The 14,546-nt window shown below is 40.3% G+C and overlaps 1 protein-coding gene and 1 long non-coding RNA gene across 54 annotated transcripts; one reads left to right on the forward strand and one right to left on the reverse strand.

Moving 5' to 3' along the window:
* Positions 1 to 104: 104 nt before the first annotated feature.
* Positions 105 to 10,862, reverse strand: LOC108891341 (uncharacterized). Of its 50 annotated transcripts, XR_007809932.1 has the most exons (6): positions 10,759 to 10,862; positions 8,957 to 9,025; positions 5,448 to 5,571; positions 3,884 to 3,926; positions 2,993 to 3,488; positions 105 to 1,970 (listed from the first exon to the last, which is right to left on the reverse strand). It is a non-coding gene; the product is annotated as an uncharacterized LOC108891341 (long non-coding RNA). The 50 variants fall into 50 exon arrangements; XR_007809930.1 differs by lacking the exon at positions 10,759 to 10,862 and having other exon boundaries at positions 8,957 to 9,705; XR_001962300.2 differs by lacking the exons at positions 8,957 to 9,025; positions 10,759 to 10,862 and adding an exon at positions 5,691 to 6,366.
* LOC108891340 (capZ-interacting protein) lies at positions 6,523 to 13,056 on the forward strand. 4 transcript variants are annotated; one of them, XM_051067709.1, is made up of 8 exons: positions 6,523 to 6,660; positions 10,781 to 10,870; positions 10,957 to 11,025; positions 11,134 to 11,205; positions 11,300 to 11,545; positions 11,755 to 12,141; positions 12,172 to 12,297; positions 12,574 to 13,056. In XM_051067709.1, exons 1-8 carry the CDS (start codon positions 6,655 to 6,657, stop codon positions 12,598 to 12,600), a joined length of 1,023 nt encoding a protein of 340 aa, XP_050923666.1. In that variant the 5' UTR covers positions 6,523 to 6,654; the 3' UTR covers positions 12,601 to 13,056. The 4 variants fall into 4 exon arrangements, with proteins under 4 accessions (XP_050923666.1, XP_018543982.2, XP_050923664.1 ...); XM_018688466.2 differs by having other exon boundaries at positions 11,755 to 12,013; positions 12,104 to 12,297; XM_051067707.1 differs by having other exon boundaries at positions 11,755 to 12,297.
* Positions 13,057 to 14,546: the final 1,490 nt, after the last annotated feature.

Raw genomic sequence — 14,546 nt, forward strand, 5'->3', positions numbered from 1 at the left:
AACAACTTACTGTACTATGACATTTTTTGGCCATTTTTGACACCTTACTATATTGTGACCTTTTTTCATGGATTTTGACGCCTTACTATACTATGACATTTTTGACACCTTACTATACTATGACATTTTTTGACGCCTTACTATATTATGACATTTTTTGACCATTTTTGACGCCTTACTATATTGTGACCTTTTTTCATGGATTTTGACGCCTTACTATACTATGACATTTTTCTGACATTTTTGACGCCTTACTATATTATGACATTTTTTGACCATTTTTGACGCCTTACTATACTATGACATTTTTTGACGCCTTACTATACTATGACGTTTTTTATTGGTTTTTGACGCCTTACTATACTATGACGTTTTTATTGGTTTTTGACGCCTTACTATACTATGACATTTTTATGACATTTTTGACACCTTACTCTTCTATGACATTTTTCTGACATTTTTGACACCTTACTATACTATGACGTTTTTATTGGTTTTTGATGCCTTACTATACTATGACGTTTTTTATTGGTTTTTGACGCCTTACTATACTATGACATTTTTTGGCCATTTTTGACGCCTTACTATATTATGACATTTTTTGACCATTTTTGACACCTTACTGTACTATGACGTTTTTTCATGGTTTTTGACGTCTTTACTATACTATGACATTTTTTGGCCATTTTTGACGCCTTACTATACTATGACGTTTTTTATTGGTTTTTGACGTCTTTATTATACGATGACATTTTTTGATGGTTTTTGACATCTTTACTATAGTATGACATTTTTCTGACATTTTCGACAAGTTACTATACTTATACTATTTTTGACAATATTTGACACCTTACTATATTGTGACCTTTTTTCATGGATTTTGACGCCTTACTATACTATGACATTTTTCTGACATTTTTGACGCCTTACTATATTATGACATTTTTTGACCATTTTTGACACCTTACTATACTATGACATTTTTTGACGCCTTACTATACTATGACGTTTTTTATTGGTTTTTGACGCCTTACTATACTATGACGTTTTTTGGCCATTTTTGATGCCTTACTATACTATGACATTTTTATGACATTTTTGACACCTTACTATACTATGACGTTTTTATTGGTTTTTGATGCCTTACTATACTATGACGTTTTTTATTGGTTTTTGACGCCTTACTATACTATGACATTTTTTGGCCATTTTTGACGCCTTACTATATTATGACATTTTTTGACCATTTTTGACACCTTACTGTACTATGACGTTTTTTCATGGTTTTTGACGTCTTTACTATACTATGACATTTTTTGGCCATTTTTGACGCCTTACTATACTATGACGTTTTTTATTGGTTTTTGACGTCTTTATTATACGATGACATTTTTTGATGGTTTTTGACATCTTTACTATAGTATGACATTTTTCTGACATTTTCGACAAGTTACTATACTTATACTATTTTTGACAATATTTGACACCTTACTATATTGTGACCTTTTTTCATGGATTTTGACGCCTTACTATACTATGACATTTTTCTGACATTTTTGACGCCTTACTATATTATGACATTTTTTGACCATTTTTGACACCTTACTATACTATGACATTTTTTGACGCCTTACTATACTATGACGTTTTTTATTGGTTTTTGACGCCTTACTATACTATGACGTTTTTTGGCCATTTTTGATGCCTTACTATACTATGACATTTTTATGACATTTTTGACACCTTACTATACTATGACGTTTTTTGGCCATTTTTGATGCCTTACTATACTATGACATTTTTATGACATTTTTGACACCTTACTCTTCTATGACATTTTTATGACATTTTTGACACCTTACTATACTATGACGTTTTTTATTGGTTTTTGACGCCTTACTATACTATGACGTTTTTATTGGTTTTTGACGCCTTACTATACTATGACATTTTTATGACATTTTTGACACCTTACTCTTCTATGACATTTTTCTGACATTTTTGACACCTTACTATACTATGACGTTTTTATTGGTTTTTGATGCCTTACTATACTATGACGTTTTTTATTGGTTTTTGACGCCTTACTATATTATGACATTTTTTGACCATTTTTGACACCTTACTGTACTATGACGTTTTTTCATGGTTTTTGACGTCTTTACTATACTATGACATTTTTTGGCCATTTTTGACGCCTTACTATACTATGACGTTTTTTATTGGTTTTTGACGTCTTTATTATACGATGACATTTTTTGATGGTTTTTGACATCTTTACTATAGTATGACATTTTTCTGACATTTTCGACAAGTTACTATACTTATACTATTTTTGACAATATTTGACACCTTACTATATTGTGACCTTTTTTCATGGATTTTGACGCCTTACTATACTATGACATTTTTCTGACATTTTTGACGCCTTACTATATTATGACATTTTTTGACCATTTTTGACACCTTACTATACTATGACATTTTTTGACGCCTTACTATACTATGACGTTTTTTATTGGTTTTTGACGCCTTACTATACTATGACGTTTTTTGGCCATTTTTGATGCCTTACTATACTATGACATTTTTATGACATTTTTGACACCTTACTATACTATGACGTTTTTTGGCCATTTTTGATGCCTTACTATACTATGACATTTTTATGACATTTTTGACACCTTACTCTTCTATGACATTTTTATGACATTTTTGACACCTTACTATACTATGACGTTTTTTATTGGCTTTTGACGTCTTTATTATACGATGACATTTTTTGATGGTTTTTGACGCCTTACTATACTATGATATTTTTTGGCCATTTTTGACGCCTTACTATACTATGACATTTTTTATTGGTTTTTGACGTCTTTATTATATGATGACATTTTTTGATGGTTTTTGACATCTTTACTATACTATGACATTTTTCTGACATTTTCGACAAGTTACTATACTATGACGTTTTTTTGACCATTTTTGACACCTTATTATACTATGACGTTTTTTGATGATTTTTGACATCTAACTATACTATGACATCTTTTTTTATATTTTTTCATGGCTTTTGATGCCATTTTTGACTATTACATCTTATTTCTGATGTTGTAAATACTTATACATACAGTACTTCATTACATTATTTTTATAATGCAGATTACTATTATTATTCTATTATTATTATTACACTTTCCTGATATACCTAATACTGAACATGAACAGTTTAATGTCAGTGCTTTGTGTTGGGCAGTTGATGTAAAGCTGTGGTGAATTATCCAGAGGTCTCTGTCCTGGTCTCAAAGAACTTCTTCATTGTACGAAGAATCTCTGTGATCATGGATGACATCTCTGTGATCATCGACAATGTTTCTTTGAACACAGGTGGTGCTTTGTATTCGGGGACCCCAATCACTGCTGACTTTCGCACATGCCTCTGCGAATAATGGGCGACATCTCTCCGATCATGGATGAAGCAGTCACACCTGGAAGAAATCAAAGAGAAACATACAAAGGAAATACACTACCACCTATTCCTCATTAACAGTTTAACCATGAAAACACAGAGAAGTATTCAACATTATAGCTGAAACAGAGCATTTAAGACCAAGATGAAACACAAAGACACAAAGACATGCAAAATGTCAGTAAAGTGACTGTAAACAAGTACAACAGAGATTTAAACATCAGGAGCTCGCTGTGTTTTCATCCATCCACATTGGGGGTCCATCTCATGTCTTTTTCTCTAAAAACAATGACCAGCTTATCCTAGACTTATTGAGATATTACTTTAGCCATGTAGCTAATATGCTGACTGATGGCACCTAATGCTAAGGTTGACTTCACAGGTGAAAACAATGACGTGTTTTTAAAAGTTTACCTGGGAGACTTCAGCTCATGGTTTACTGGTTGAAGTTTGAGTCCTGTGGAGAAAAATCAGAAACAACAAACATTAATATAAAACCATTTAAACCATCAAAATAAAAGCACATGAACAACAGAACTGGTTCAATAATTAAACTGTGAGATTAATGCCACCGGACATGTGACAAGAAAGACGTTGCGCAACATCATGGCGTCTATCAGTATCATCAAAAAACCCACAAACCTGGACAGGAAACATTTCACCTGACTGCACAGACATGTCTGATGTCTAACCGATGACACATGGACTTGAGTTATGAATCTGAGGACTTGAGATTTCCAGAACTGTGTGATTCATGTTCTTTTGTTTTTTATGCTCATTTTTAATTGATGTAAAGCATCTTTGAATGCCTCATTTCATCTGTAAGTAACAGTATTACCACTGTTAACATCGATCATCTATTGGATACTTTTTGTCTCTGCAGCCACCAGGGGGTGTGGTGCAGCAGCAAAGACTAACTAACTGATATGTTACAGCGCTAATTATCAGCTGTGACTTTTTACACTAATGTCAGGTTTTTAGACGAGCACACACTTTAATGTAGCATGTGTTTAACTCCAGTGGCTGAATTAGTTTTCTCAAATGTGTAAATCATGTTCATTCATCAGAGACATGTTGCTGTGTCTGTAGAGTCTGACATGAACTCAGTCTCATCAGTGTTAATATTGACAAAAATAATTAAACCTCCACTTCAGCCAGAACTCAGTCTGTCTCTGTTGACTCTGACAATATTTACAGTAGGTGGTGCATTCACTGACTTGTCAGCTTCTCTGGAAATCTGCCAGAGGCAGATGTTTAACCATCAGGTGGCAGCACAGAGCCGCTGGAAAACAACAGCAGACTGAGGAGAAGCAACATTCAAGGCTTCAGTTTGGTTTGTTAATGCTCTACAGTTCAAGTCCCAAGTCAGCACCAAGAAGTTTCAATGTAAAATGATTGGATTCCAAGTCAAGACCAACAAGTCTGAAATCAAGTCCTTAGTCAAGACTGATTGTGGCCTGAATAAATTTAGTGCTATGTTAAAAAAAGAGAAGAGTCACTTCATAACTTTCAAATACACTTGTTAACATTTAGACATAAAACTGATCAGGTTTGTTGTTCGTGTCACACAGGACGTTACATTTCTAATTTCTGAGTTTCCTGCATCCTGCCGTCTGTTTCTGGTTGAGTCTTTACAGCTGAATGTGACACAGTTTGACAGTTAAGAGTTTTCTTCTAACAATATGTTTAATCTTTGGATTTGAGGAGGAAACCAAGACAATTCAGTTTATAAAAAGTTAAAAGACAAGTAAAGTTAATTTCAAGTATTTTTTGAGTTTGATGGCTAAAATCTCAAGTCCTCAGATTCGTAACTCGAGTCTGACTCGAGTCCGAGTCGTCGGTTACACATCAGACATGTCTTTGCAGTCAGGTGAAATGTTTCCTGTCCAGGTTTGTGGGTTTTTTTAATGTTACTGACAGACAGACGTGATGTTGCACAACGTCTTTCTTGTCACATTTCCGGTGGCATTAATCTCACCTTATAAGGTTTCCTCCTTCATAATGCAGCGTTTTTTCCAGTCTACTTCACTCCTCCCCTCCAACCACGTCCTGTGCTTCTGCTCCGAGGACAAACTGTCAGCTCTGATTGGTCGGAAGATAAACTGCAACACAACAGACAGAAGAGGGTTTTATCATTTTGATATTAACAGAGTTGAGTTTGTAAGAATCAGTATAGATAGTTACAGATCACACAGTGCTGCATGCAAGAGGAAAAACAAACCTCCATTCAAAACCTCATTCAGAAATCTGTCATTTTTGTAGCAGTGTTTTCCTCTGTGCTCCAAGCCCTGAAATTCATTGACGTTGTTTCAGATTCTCTCTTTATGCAACCAGAACTGACAGAAGTGAAGAAACCCAAAAGGAGAAATGAAAACAGAAATTTTCTCTGCTCGTGTGACTCAACTTCCCCTCTGAGCAGAGGAGACGTCCTGCAGAGCAACAACAGGCTGCAGGTTCCTCTTCATCCAAACTATCACACATTGACACTGAGGAAGACCATCTACACACACCCACACACCGGGTGGACAAAATAACAGAAAAACCTTAACTGTGTGGAAGATCAGTCAGAGATTCAGTTTGAACTCTGAGGTGCTGCCGAGCCCTCACATAATGTTCCATTTAAAGATTAACTCTCAAAGGTTTTTAGATGTTTAAGAACATTAACTACATCTCAACCTGCAGAGACTTGAGACAAAACAATCCATTATTCAATTCAAAATTAGTGGAAGTCTGGAGTTCGGAGAACAACAGTTGTTTCCTGGCTGGATATCGTGACTTTTTAACTGATCTACAGTTAAAAAAAGTTTTAATGTTTCAGGTGAAATAGTGAAGGTGAACGCTGCAGCTGTCGTGTCGTTGTCTTTTAGTTTCACTTCACTGTTGTTCCTGTGAACAATAATTAAAGTAATTAAAAAATAATTAAATCAGCTTTAATGAATCAGCCTGAAGCTGCAGAACGAGCAGGAGACAAACAGAGAAATGATCAACATGTGACAGAACATGAGCTGCCCTCTCTCTCTCTGTGTTTGTATGTCTCTCTCTCTCTCTCTCTCAGTGTGTCAGTAGTGACTCTGGTTCTATATTTAACCTACAGGCCTGCTCTCTCTCTCTCTCTCTCTCTCTCTCTCTCTCTCTCTCTCACACATACTCGACATAAACGAGGCCGCTGAGAGACGACGAGCAGGATGGAGGTAAAACTCTTCTAACTCTTCTGTTCTGCTGCTCAGTTTGTGTTGTTGTTGTTGTTGTTTTCTGTTTGTGTGAATTTACTGTTGGAGTCTGGAGAGAAGCCAAACACTGTGTGAACAGTGAAGCTGCTGCAGACGGTTTATCACACTCAGCAGACTTTTAATCCAGCCTCCAAACACAGGTCTGGTTGTTTATTAATCAGATATAATAATAGATGATATGAAAATGTGGCTGCAGGTTGGATTTAACAGAGCGAGGGGAGTGACTGTGGTGGTGAAATCAAACTGTGCATCATATTTCATCAACATGTTCATCGTGGTGTTTGAGGCGAGGAGCTGAGGCGTCGTCAGGTCATTGATCTCTTTTATTACAGCTGCATTTCTTCATGAATTCCTCCTGTTTAGTGTTTTCTGCAGCATGACGTTTCTGTTTCGCAGTTTAAATATCTGGTCCACCAGGATTTTACTTCAGTGTGTCCATGGCAGATCAGATTTATCAGCGTCGTGTTTCCCTCTTAAATTTCATACGAACACAGATCAGAAGCCGGACGTCAGAGCTTTCCAACAGCACTTAAACGCACCACATGTGTTGATCAGAGGATATTTCTCACTGTGACAAACATCTCAAACATCCACAGATAAAATGCAAATGATCCAACAGATGCAAAAACATACGAGTGAACTTCTAAAAATATATTTCTACACATACGTTAAATATATTTCCTCATTGAAGACAGAGACACATGAATGCAGCAGCCTCCTCGTTTTGAAAGACTTATTTTAAATGTGTTGAGTTAATGTTGTTAATGACAGTAAAATAAGAGTGTGTGTTCACTGACCTGGAGGTTACTACAGGTCATTCAAAGCCCGTTCGTTTACTCTGAGGTTCAGAGTAAAAACCACACGACTTTTAAAACGTGGTGCTGCTGATTATCACACATGCTCAGTATTTACCTCCATTTAACCCCTGAAACCACAAAGACAAATCAGGACTTTCCTAAAGGAGCATTTTCGTCCTGTTCTCTGAGCACTGCAGAACTCAGGAAAATCTTTTTCAGACATCTGGACTTTTTCTGTTGAATCTGAGGTGTTTTCCAGTTGTAGTTATTTTAGGTGAAGGACGGGGAGATTTTTCACTCCATCATTTTCGACTTGACTCGGAATCCAAAACTGTAAATGTAGGTGACCAACATTCAGTTACTACAACTCCCATGAGGCTTAAGACCTTTTCACTCTGAGGGTGTTTTTTGGTTCAATTAATTCTCAAGTTCATTTACTTTTCCAAACACTACACGACGTCCACAGCCGCCCGCTCGCACTCTTTATTCACCTCAAAAAAGAACGAGAGAAGGTAGTTGGATTGTTAGCATCAGTGATGGTCCTGAATGTAGCGTCTGGTCTCTGATCAGCCTGAAAGGTCACACGACCTCCACTGGTTAGACATGGCTGCCTGAGTCTGATCCAGATCTGCTGCTGCCTACAGAGAGACCTCTGGGTCTGAACTCAGTCCTTCAGGCTTCTGCTCCTTCTCGGACTCTGTGTTCCTCCAAGGATCATCATCTCCATCCCTGACCACAAGGTCCTCTCAGTCCAGACTGTTCTGGTCTGTGGTTCCCTGATGGAAGAACCAGGTCCCAGATCAGAGCAGGAGCGTCTCTCTCTGTCTTCAACAACCTCGTCCTCTCCTCTAACACCCTGACATGACCAACAACCCTGTCACCGTCTTTATCTCCTGCTCTGTCTCAGCGAACTGATTCAGGTCTTAGTTTGAGCTCTGAAGCTGCAGAGTCGTCCTTCAGATGTGAGTTTGTGTGTTTAAACTATAAACTTTATAGACTTTAAACGAACCATTTTAATCAAGAGGAGGAAATTAATCAAGGATGTACAACAAACTCCACTGACGTCGCAACTCGCACCTGAAAACCTGATATGTTTTGGTTCCAGCTGGAAACAGAACCGTTCCCTCTGTCAGTCTGCAGGGTTTGGACCTTTTACATGTCAGAGTCTAGAGGTCTGTTGATTCCTGATGTGTCTGTGGTTGTAGATATGTGGAGGTGTTAGATCTCATCAGACCTCTTTCTATAAGGCCTGGCCTCCAGCTTCGAGTGCAGCCGCTTAGATCAGATGTTATTCTTGGTTCTGACTGGTTTTCTGACCCCGATCAGTTTCTAGACTCAATCGTCCTCTACACCTGAATGAACCTCTGATCATGTGACGACCATGACATGTGTCTGAAAGCTGTGAGGAGCTGGTAAGAGGACCTTTAGTTTGGTCTGTGTGAGGCAGATCAGGAGCTCACCTGGAGTCAGGGAGGGAGGGACTTCATCATCATCAATAAGACATCCAAGGCTCATGGGAGCTGTAGTTCCTGAAGGAAAAAACAGATGAAGATTGTTAATGAAACTTAAAACTAGACACTGATGTGAAGGAATCCTGAAATAACAGTGTTCTGTGATTGAATGTTGAAGAGTTTGAAGAACAGCAGCTCTGAAAAACAACAGATACGATCAGAGACAGAAAGAGGAAGTGGTTTAACGGTTGTTTTTCATCACTTTCTGTCAGTTCACAGGTCGACTACACTCTGTGGAAAGAATGAATAAGACCCCCACCCCCACTGTGTGTGTGTGTGTGTGTGTGTGTGTGTGTGTGTGATTTCATTATCTGTTGAATGTCAGCAATGTGAGACCTTCAGCTGAAATGGACATGGATCAACTCCACGTCAGCAGCTGTGTGTCTGATCCTTTAATAGACTTGTATCGTCCTCATGTTTGGACTGATGTGGTTCTGAAGGTCGATGCTGACAGACAGTAGCTCAAGTATTACAAGTACAAGATGAAGTTCTTGTAGTAATAGTAGTGGTAGATTTAGTAGTAGAAGGACGTGTAGTGGTAATACCAGTGCTGCTGATAGTATTGGGAGTAGTAGCAGTACCAGTAGTGATAAATACTTACAAATAGTAGTGACAGTAGTAGCAGTAGCAGAAGTAGAGACAGGTTTAGCAGCTGTAGATGTAGTAGTTGTGGTACTAGTTGTAGTAGTTGAAGCAACAGTAGGAGTAAAAGGAGGAGGTGTGGCAGTAATACTGGTTGTAGTGATAGTAGTGAGAGTATTAGCAGTACCTATAGTTATTCAAACAGTGGTGGTTGTAGTAGTAGGAGCAGTAACAGTGACAGTAACATAAGACGTAGTAGTAGTGTGAGCAGTAGCAGTAGTGGTAGCAGTCGTAGTAATAGTACACAGCAGAAACAGCAGTAGCAGTGGTAGTAATACTAGTTACAGTAGCTGCAGTTTTAACAGTTACTGTTACCTCTTCTGTCAGTAAACCTGTCACAGTATACAGGTACAGTGTTAGTAGTAGTAGGAAGTAAAGATGTATTGTAAACCTGAGAGCTGAGCCTCTAATCAGCAGCTGCCTCATCACATTTCCTTCCTAACATGGTCACAGCGCACACACAGGAAGTATCCTGCACCAACCGTAGTACTGCAGTAGTAGTACTAGTTATAGTACGACTCTGACCCTGGACAGCAGAGTTTAAGACCTGAAACTGATCAGATGTGGTTTGGCAACATAAGGCGACGCCCAGAGGAAACAGTTCAGAGTGAAGTTCTGCTCTCTGCGAGTTGTTTTGTGTGTAGCAGAGGAACAGTACTACCACATACTCGCAGTATTTGTGTGTGTTAGACTTAGACAGACTTTATTGATCCTTGGGATGACTCCCTCAGGGAAATTAAGTTTCCAGCAGCTTATATGGACAGAAGCAGCACACAGGACAGTTTATAAACAACAACAGCAACTGCTTGCAAACAGGTATAGAGAATATATAAAGAAATAAACAATAAACAGTAAACTCTTAATAGGATAAAAAAAACACTGTAAACTCTTAACTAAATATACAAACTATAACTAGAATAAAATAAGAATGAGACAGGATAAATAAATATGGAGAACTGTGTATGGCCTGTGGTTAAATTAAATTATTGCACTGTGGTGGAGGATGAGGTTATTGAGTGTGTTTCAGAGTCAGCTCAGGTGTTGAGGTCGACCTGCAGACAGGTGAACACCTGACTCTGATCAATGAACCCAGAGCTCTTTATATTTACCTTGATACCCCCCCTCCCTCAGGAGGAGGCTCCATCCCGACGCTCTGTGGCTGAACTCGCAGGGAGATTCAAAGCCTCGGCTCCTCCACACGATGCTGCTGGGAATGAAGCGGTGAGTTCAGTGACCGTCTGTACATCAGGCCGTCCGAACACCCCGTTACTGTGCTGTGGTTTAACACTGTGACTGTGTGTGAGCAGGATAAACCGGTCAGACGACGACCTCCTCGCTCCTTACAGCTCCCCAAGACACATGGAGACGACCAGGAGGTGAGGGGGGGGTAAAAGCACCTGGGCCACTTCAATGACCACCATGACAGTAAGACAGCAGAGCTCTGTGTAGATGGAGGGTGATAATAATCCTGATGTGTGTGTCAGCAGCCTCCAGGTGTCACCTCACCTCTTCCTGCCAAAACCAAGAGGAACTCTGCTCTGATCGAGAAGCTTCAGGTGAGTCCAGGTGTTTTCTGCTGCCCTCTGCTGGTGAGTCCAGAGAACTGCAGCGAACACATCTCACCTCTCTCTCTCTCTGTGTCCCTCTCAGGCCTCCCTCGCTCTCTCCCCCTCCACCCAGCTGCCCTCTCCAAAGAGCCCCGGCTTCAGGCTGCTGCCCCCCGCCTTCACCCCACCGTCCCCCGGCTCTGCTCCAGTAACCACGGTAACCACCTTGTCCACGGCGACGCCCACCAGCCCGGTCGCCGCCACTCCAGGGACTGAGGAGGAGGGGCCCATCTCCTTCGAGGCCCCTCCCACGGTGGCGGAGGGGTCCGTCCTGTCGAGCATCAACAAGGTTAGACTGTTTTACTCAACACACACATCTACATATGTGAGGCGTTCAATGACCCATGACCAACGATGGAAAGACCTGTGTGTTCAAGGAGGAAAACTTAAATCAGATGCACAACAACCACAAAGACACACAATCATCAAAACACAAAGAGATTTAGTATTAAGTAAATAAACAAGTATTAACCTCACCTCTGATTGGTCCTTCTCCAGGGCCGAGTTCGACACTCCATCAGGAGACGCCCTCCATCTCGCCGCCACAGGAAGTCCAGCAGTGGAGACGACGCCGGTGTCACCAATGATGTAACAGACAAAACAACAGCAGGAGGAGAAGAAGGAGGAGGAGGAGGAGGAGGAGGAGGAGAAGTTTTCAAGAAGGAAGAAACAACAGATGCTTCAACGTGTCCTGAGGAAAATCAGTCCCAGAAAGAAGATCAGACAAAGGAAGAGCCCAGAGAGGAAGAGGAGGAGAAGAAGGAGGAGGAGGAGGAGAAGAAGGAGGAGGAGGAGGAGAAGGAGGAGGAGGAGGAGAAGGAGGAGGAGGAGAAGAAGAAGGAGGATGAGAAGGAGGAGGAGGAGAAGAAGAAGGAGGAGAAGGAGGTAGAGAAGAAGAAGGAGGAGGAGAAGGAGGAGGAGGAGAAAGACAGATCTTCATCAGGAAATAAAGAGGAGCAGGAGAGAAACTCTGCAGAAGAACAGACAGAAGATGTGACTGAAGCAGCGACGAACACAGAGAGTAAAGAAGGAAAGAGCGAGGTGAGTCATTCAGCCTTTCAAAGTAAAAGTCCTGCAGCCTGGTTTCTTTTCATTCTTCTCACTGTCCTTGTGCTTTAGTTCCATGATTTGTTCTACTTCACTACAGCTTTTCAAACACGATGCTTTCTTCTGTTGTTATTTTAATAACTGTTCTGCTTGTTTTGATTTTGAGTACAGGTATGAGTACTTTTACTGAAGTATCCGAGTACTCCCTCCACCACTGTGATTGAACATTAAAGCTTGTTTAGACATTTCCTTTGTTTCTTTCTCCCACAGGAGACGAGTCAGAGTTCAGACCGATGAAGGTTCAGGTGTTTGGGTTGGTGCAGCCGTGATGAGTCCCCGCAGCGCTGAGGGAGGGAGGAGGAGGTGGCAGCAAGGCCTGATGGGAAAAGGCCTGAGACTGAACACAGAGCCGCTGTCTGTCTGTCATCACGACGTCTGAGGAGGACACTCAGGAGTTTGGGTCCTGTAAATAATCAGTGATATAAATTAGGAGTTTATCGGCTGATGTGAATCTGTTTTTACTAAACTTTTACACTGCAACGCTGGATCTGATCCTTTTTATAAGAATACAATGTTTTCATTATGTTTTCTGCTGTTTGGTGCCTTCAGAGCTGTGACTGATGATGATGATGATGATGATGATGAGTGATTCTCTGTTTGTTTCGAATGGTGCAACAAAATGATAAACTGTTAATGTTTTAAAACTGGTGACGTCACATTGTGAAATTAAAATGCACAGTTTTGTTAAATCTGCTCTTTAATGTCCTGAGTCTGATTCTGACAGTGGAGCAGGAAACATCCAAATCCTTTGATTTAGTAAAACAGAAAAATACTGTTCAGCTTCATGTCGGCGAAGTGTTGAGTATACAGTTGATTCAGATAAGAGTCAGTTTAACACCAATTAAAATGCTTCATTTTAAAGGTGCTATATCTAAGTTTTTGCTATCGCTACATAGCTAAAGTTAGCATTAGCTGTTTACTGACCAAAATACGTCCTCTGAGCAGAGGAACTTCCTCATCCTCTCATGTTGGACTGAGGACAGACTGGACGCTGCAGTGACTCACTATCACAAAGTGGTATTACAAGTGATATTGCTAACTGGTTAGCATGCTAACTTCAGAAAAATGGTAGAGACAGAAGCAAACATTAGCAATGTTTTCCACCAGTACAGAATGAATTTCATAACATTTCTTCTAGACTGGTGAGTAAACAGCTAATGCTAACATTAGCCATGTAACAACAGCAAAAACTTACATACAGCACCTTTAAAGTCGACCCACAAATTAGAATAACAACCTGTGTGTCAGCATAAACACTGATTCACCACAGTGCACCTGGCACCAGAGCACTCCCAGGTGAGACCTACCTGGCCAGTGGCCCCCAGGTAGTCTGACTCTGAGACACCTACTGAGTGAGACTTCACTTGAAGGAGGTCGCAGCCTTTGAAAAGGAGAGTTAGTGTTGAACTCTACTTACAAGGATTTTCCACAGCTGGCACGTCTCCACATGACTCAGTAACTCCTAATCTACTGAGGGTTGGTACCTGGAAAAGACCTGGAAGGAGGCGCAGTGAGAGGAGGAAACCTGGCTGCTGCTGCTCACTGTGTTTAGATATAAGTCTGGATAATCTGTCCCGTCCTCTGATACACTCACATCCAATTTCACTGCTGCTACAAATAAAACAGACAAAACAGGAGGAGTCTGCCTCTCTGGAAACTGACGATTCACTGCCAAAAACCTGAGCCCAGAGGCATGCTGGGAGAATACAGGTTTGTAAAACATGTTGAGGGCAGAAGTCGACTACTAGTCCCAGAAGACAGCGCTGCATGAAACAACCAATCAGAGTGCTTCAGATTCTATTGCGAAGGGTGAAGTGAAAGTTGCATCAGAGTCAGGAGGAGGGTGGTCAGGACCCCGTCTGTTGGAGAGTCAGGGATAGGTAGTTGGTTGGTTTATTAGCATCATGGATGGATTGCTGAACAGAGCAAACAAATACAAACACTGAGTGTCTCAGCAGGTGGTTCACCTGTACAGATCCTCCATCGTCCAGGTGATTATCATCATGGTTACCCAAGAGAGTTTGAATCAAGGCCAAATGGATTTGGTTGTAGATGCTTGAGGATGTTTCACCCCTCATTCAAAAGGCTTCTTAGAACTGAGGAAGCCTCTTGGATGACAGGTGAAACCCTTTTTGGATGCTAAGGGTTGTCAGGGATGAGATGGGAAGCAATGTGAAAAAAAT

The sequence above is a fragment of the Lates calcarifer genome, unplaced genomic scaffold (assembly GCF_001640805.2).
Source record: "Lates calcarifer isolate ASB-BC8 unplaced genomic scaffold, TLL_Latcal_v3 _unitig_1932_quiver_1665, whole genome shotgun sequence".
Classification (NCBI taxonomy): Eukaryota; Metazoa; Chordata; class Actinopteri; family Centropomidae; genus Lates; species Lates calcarifer.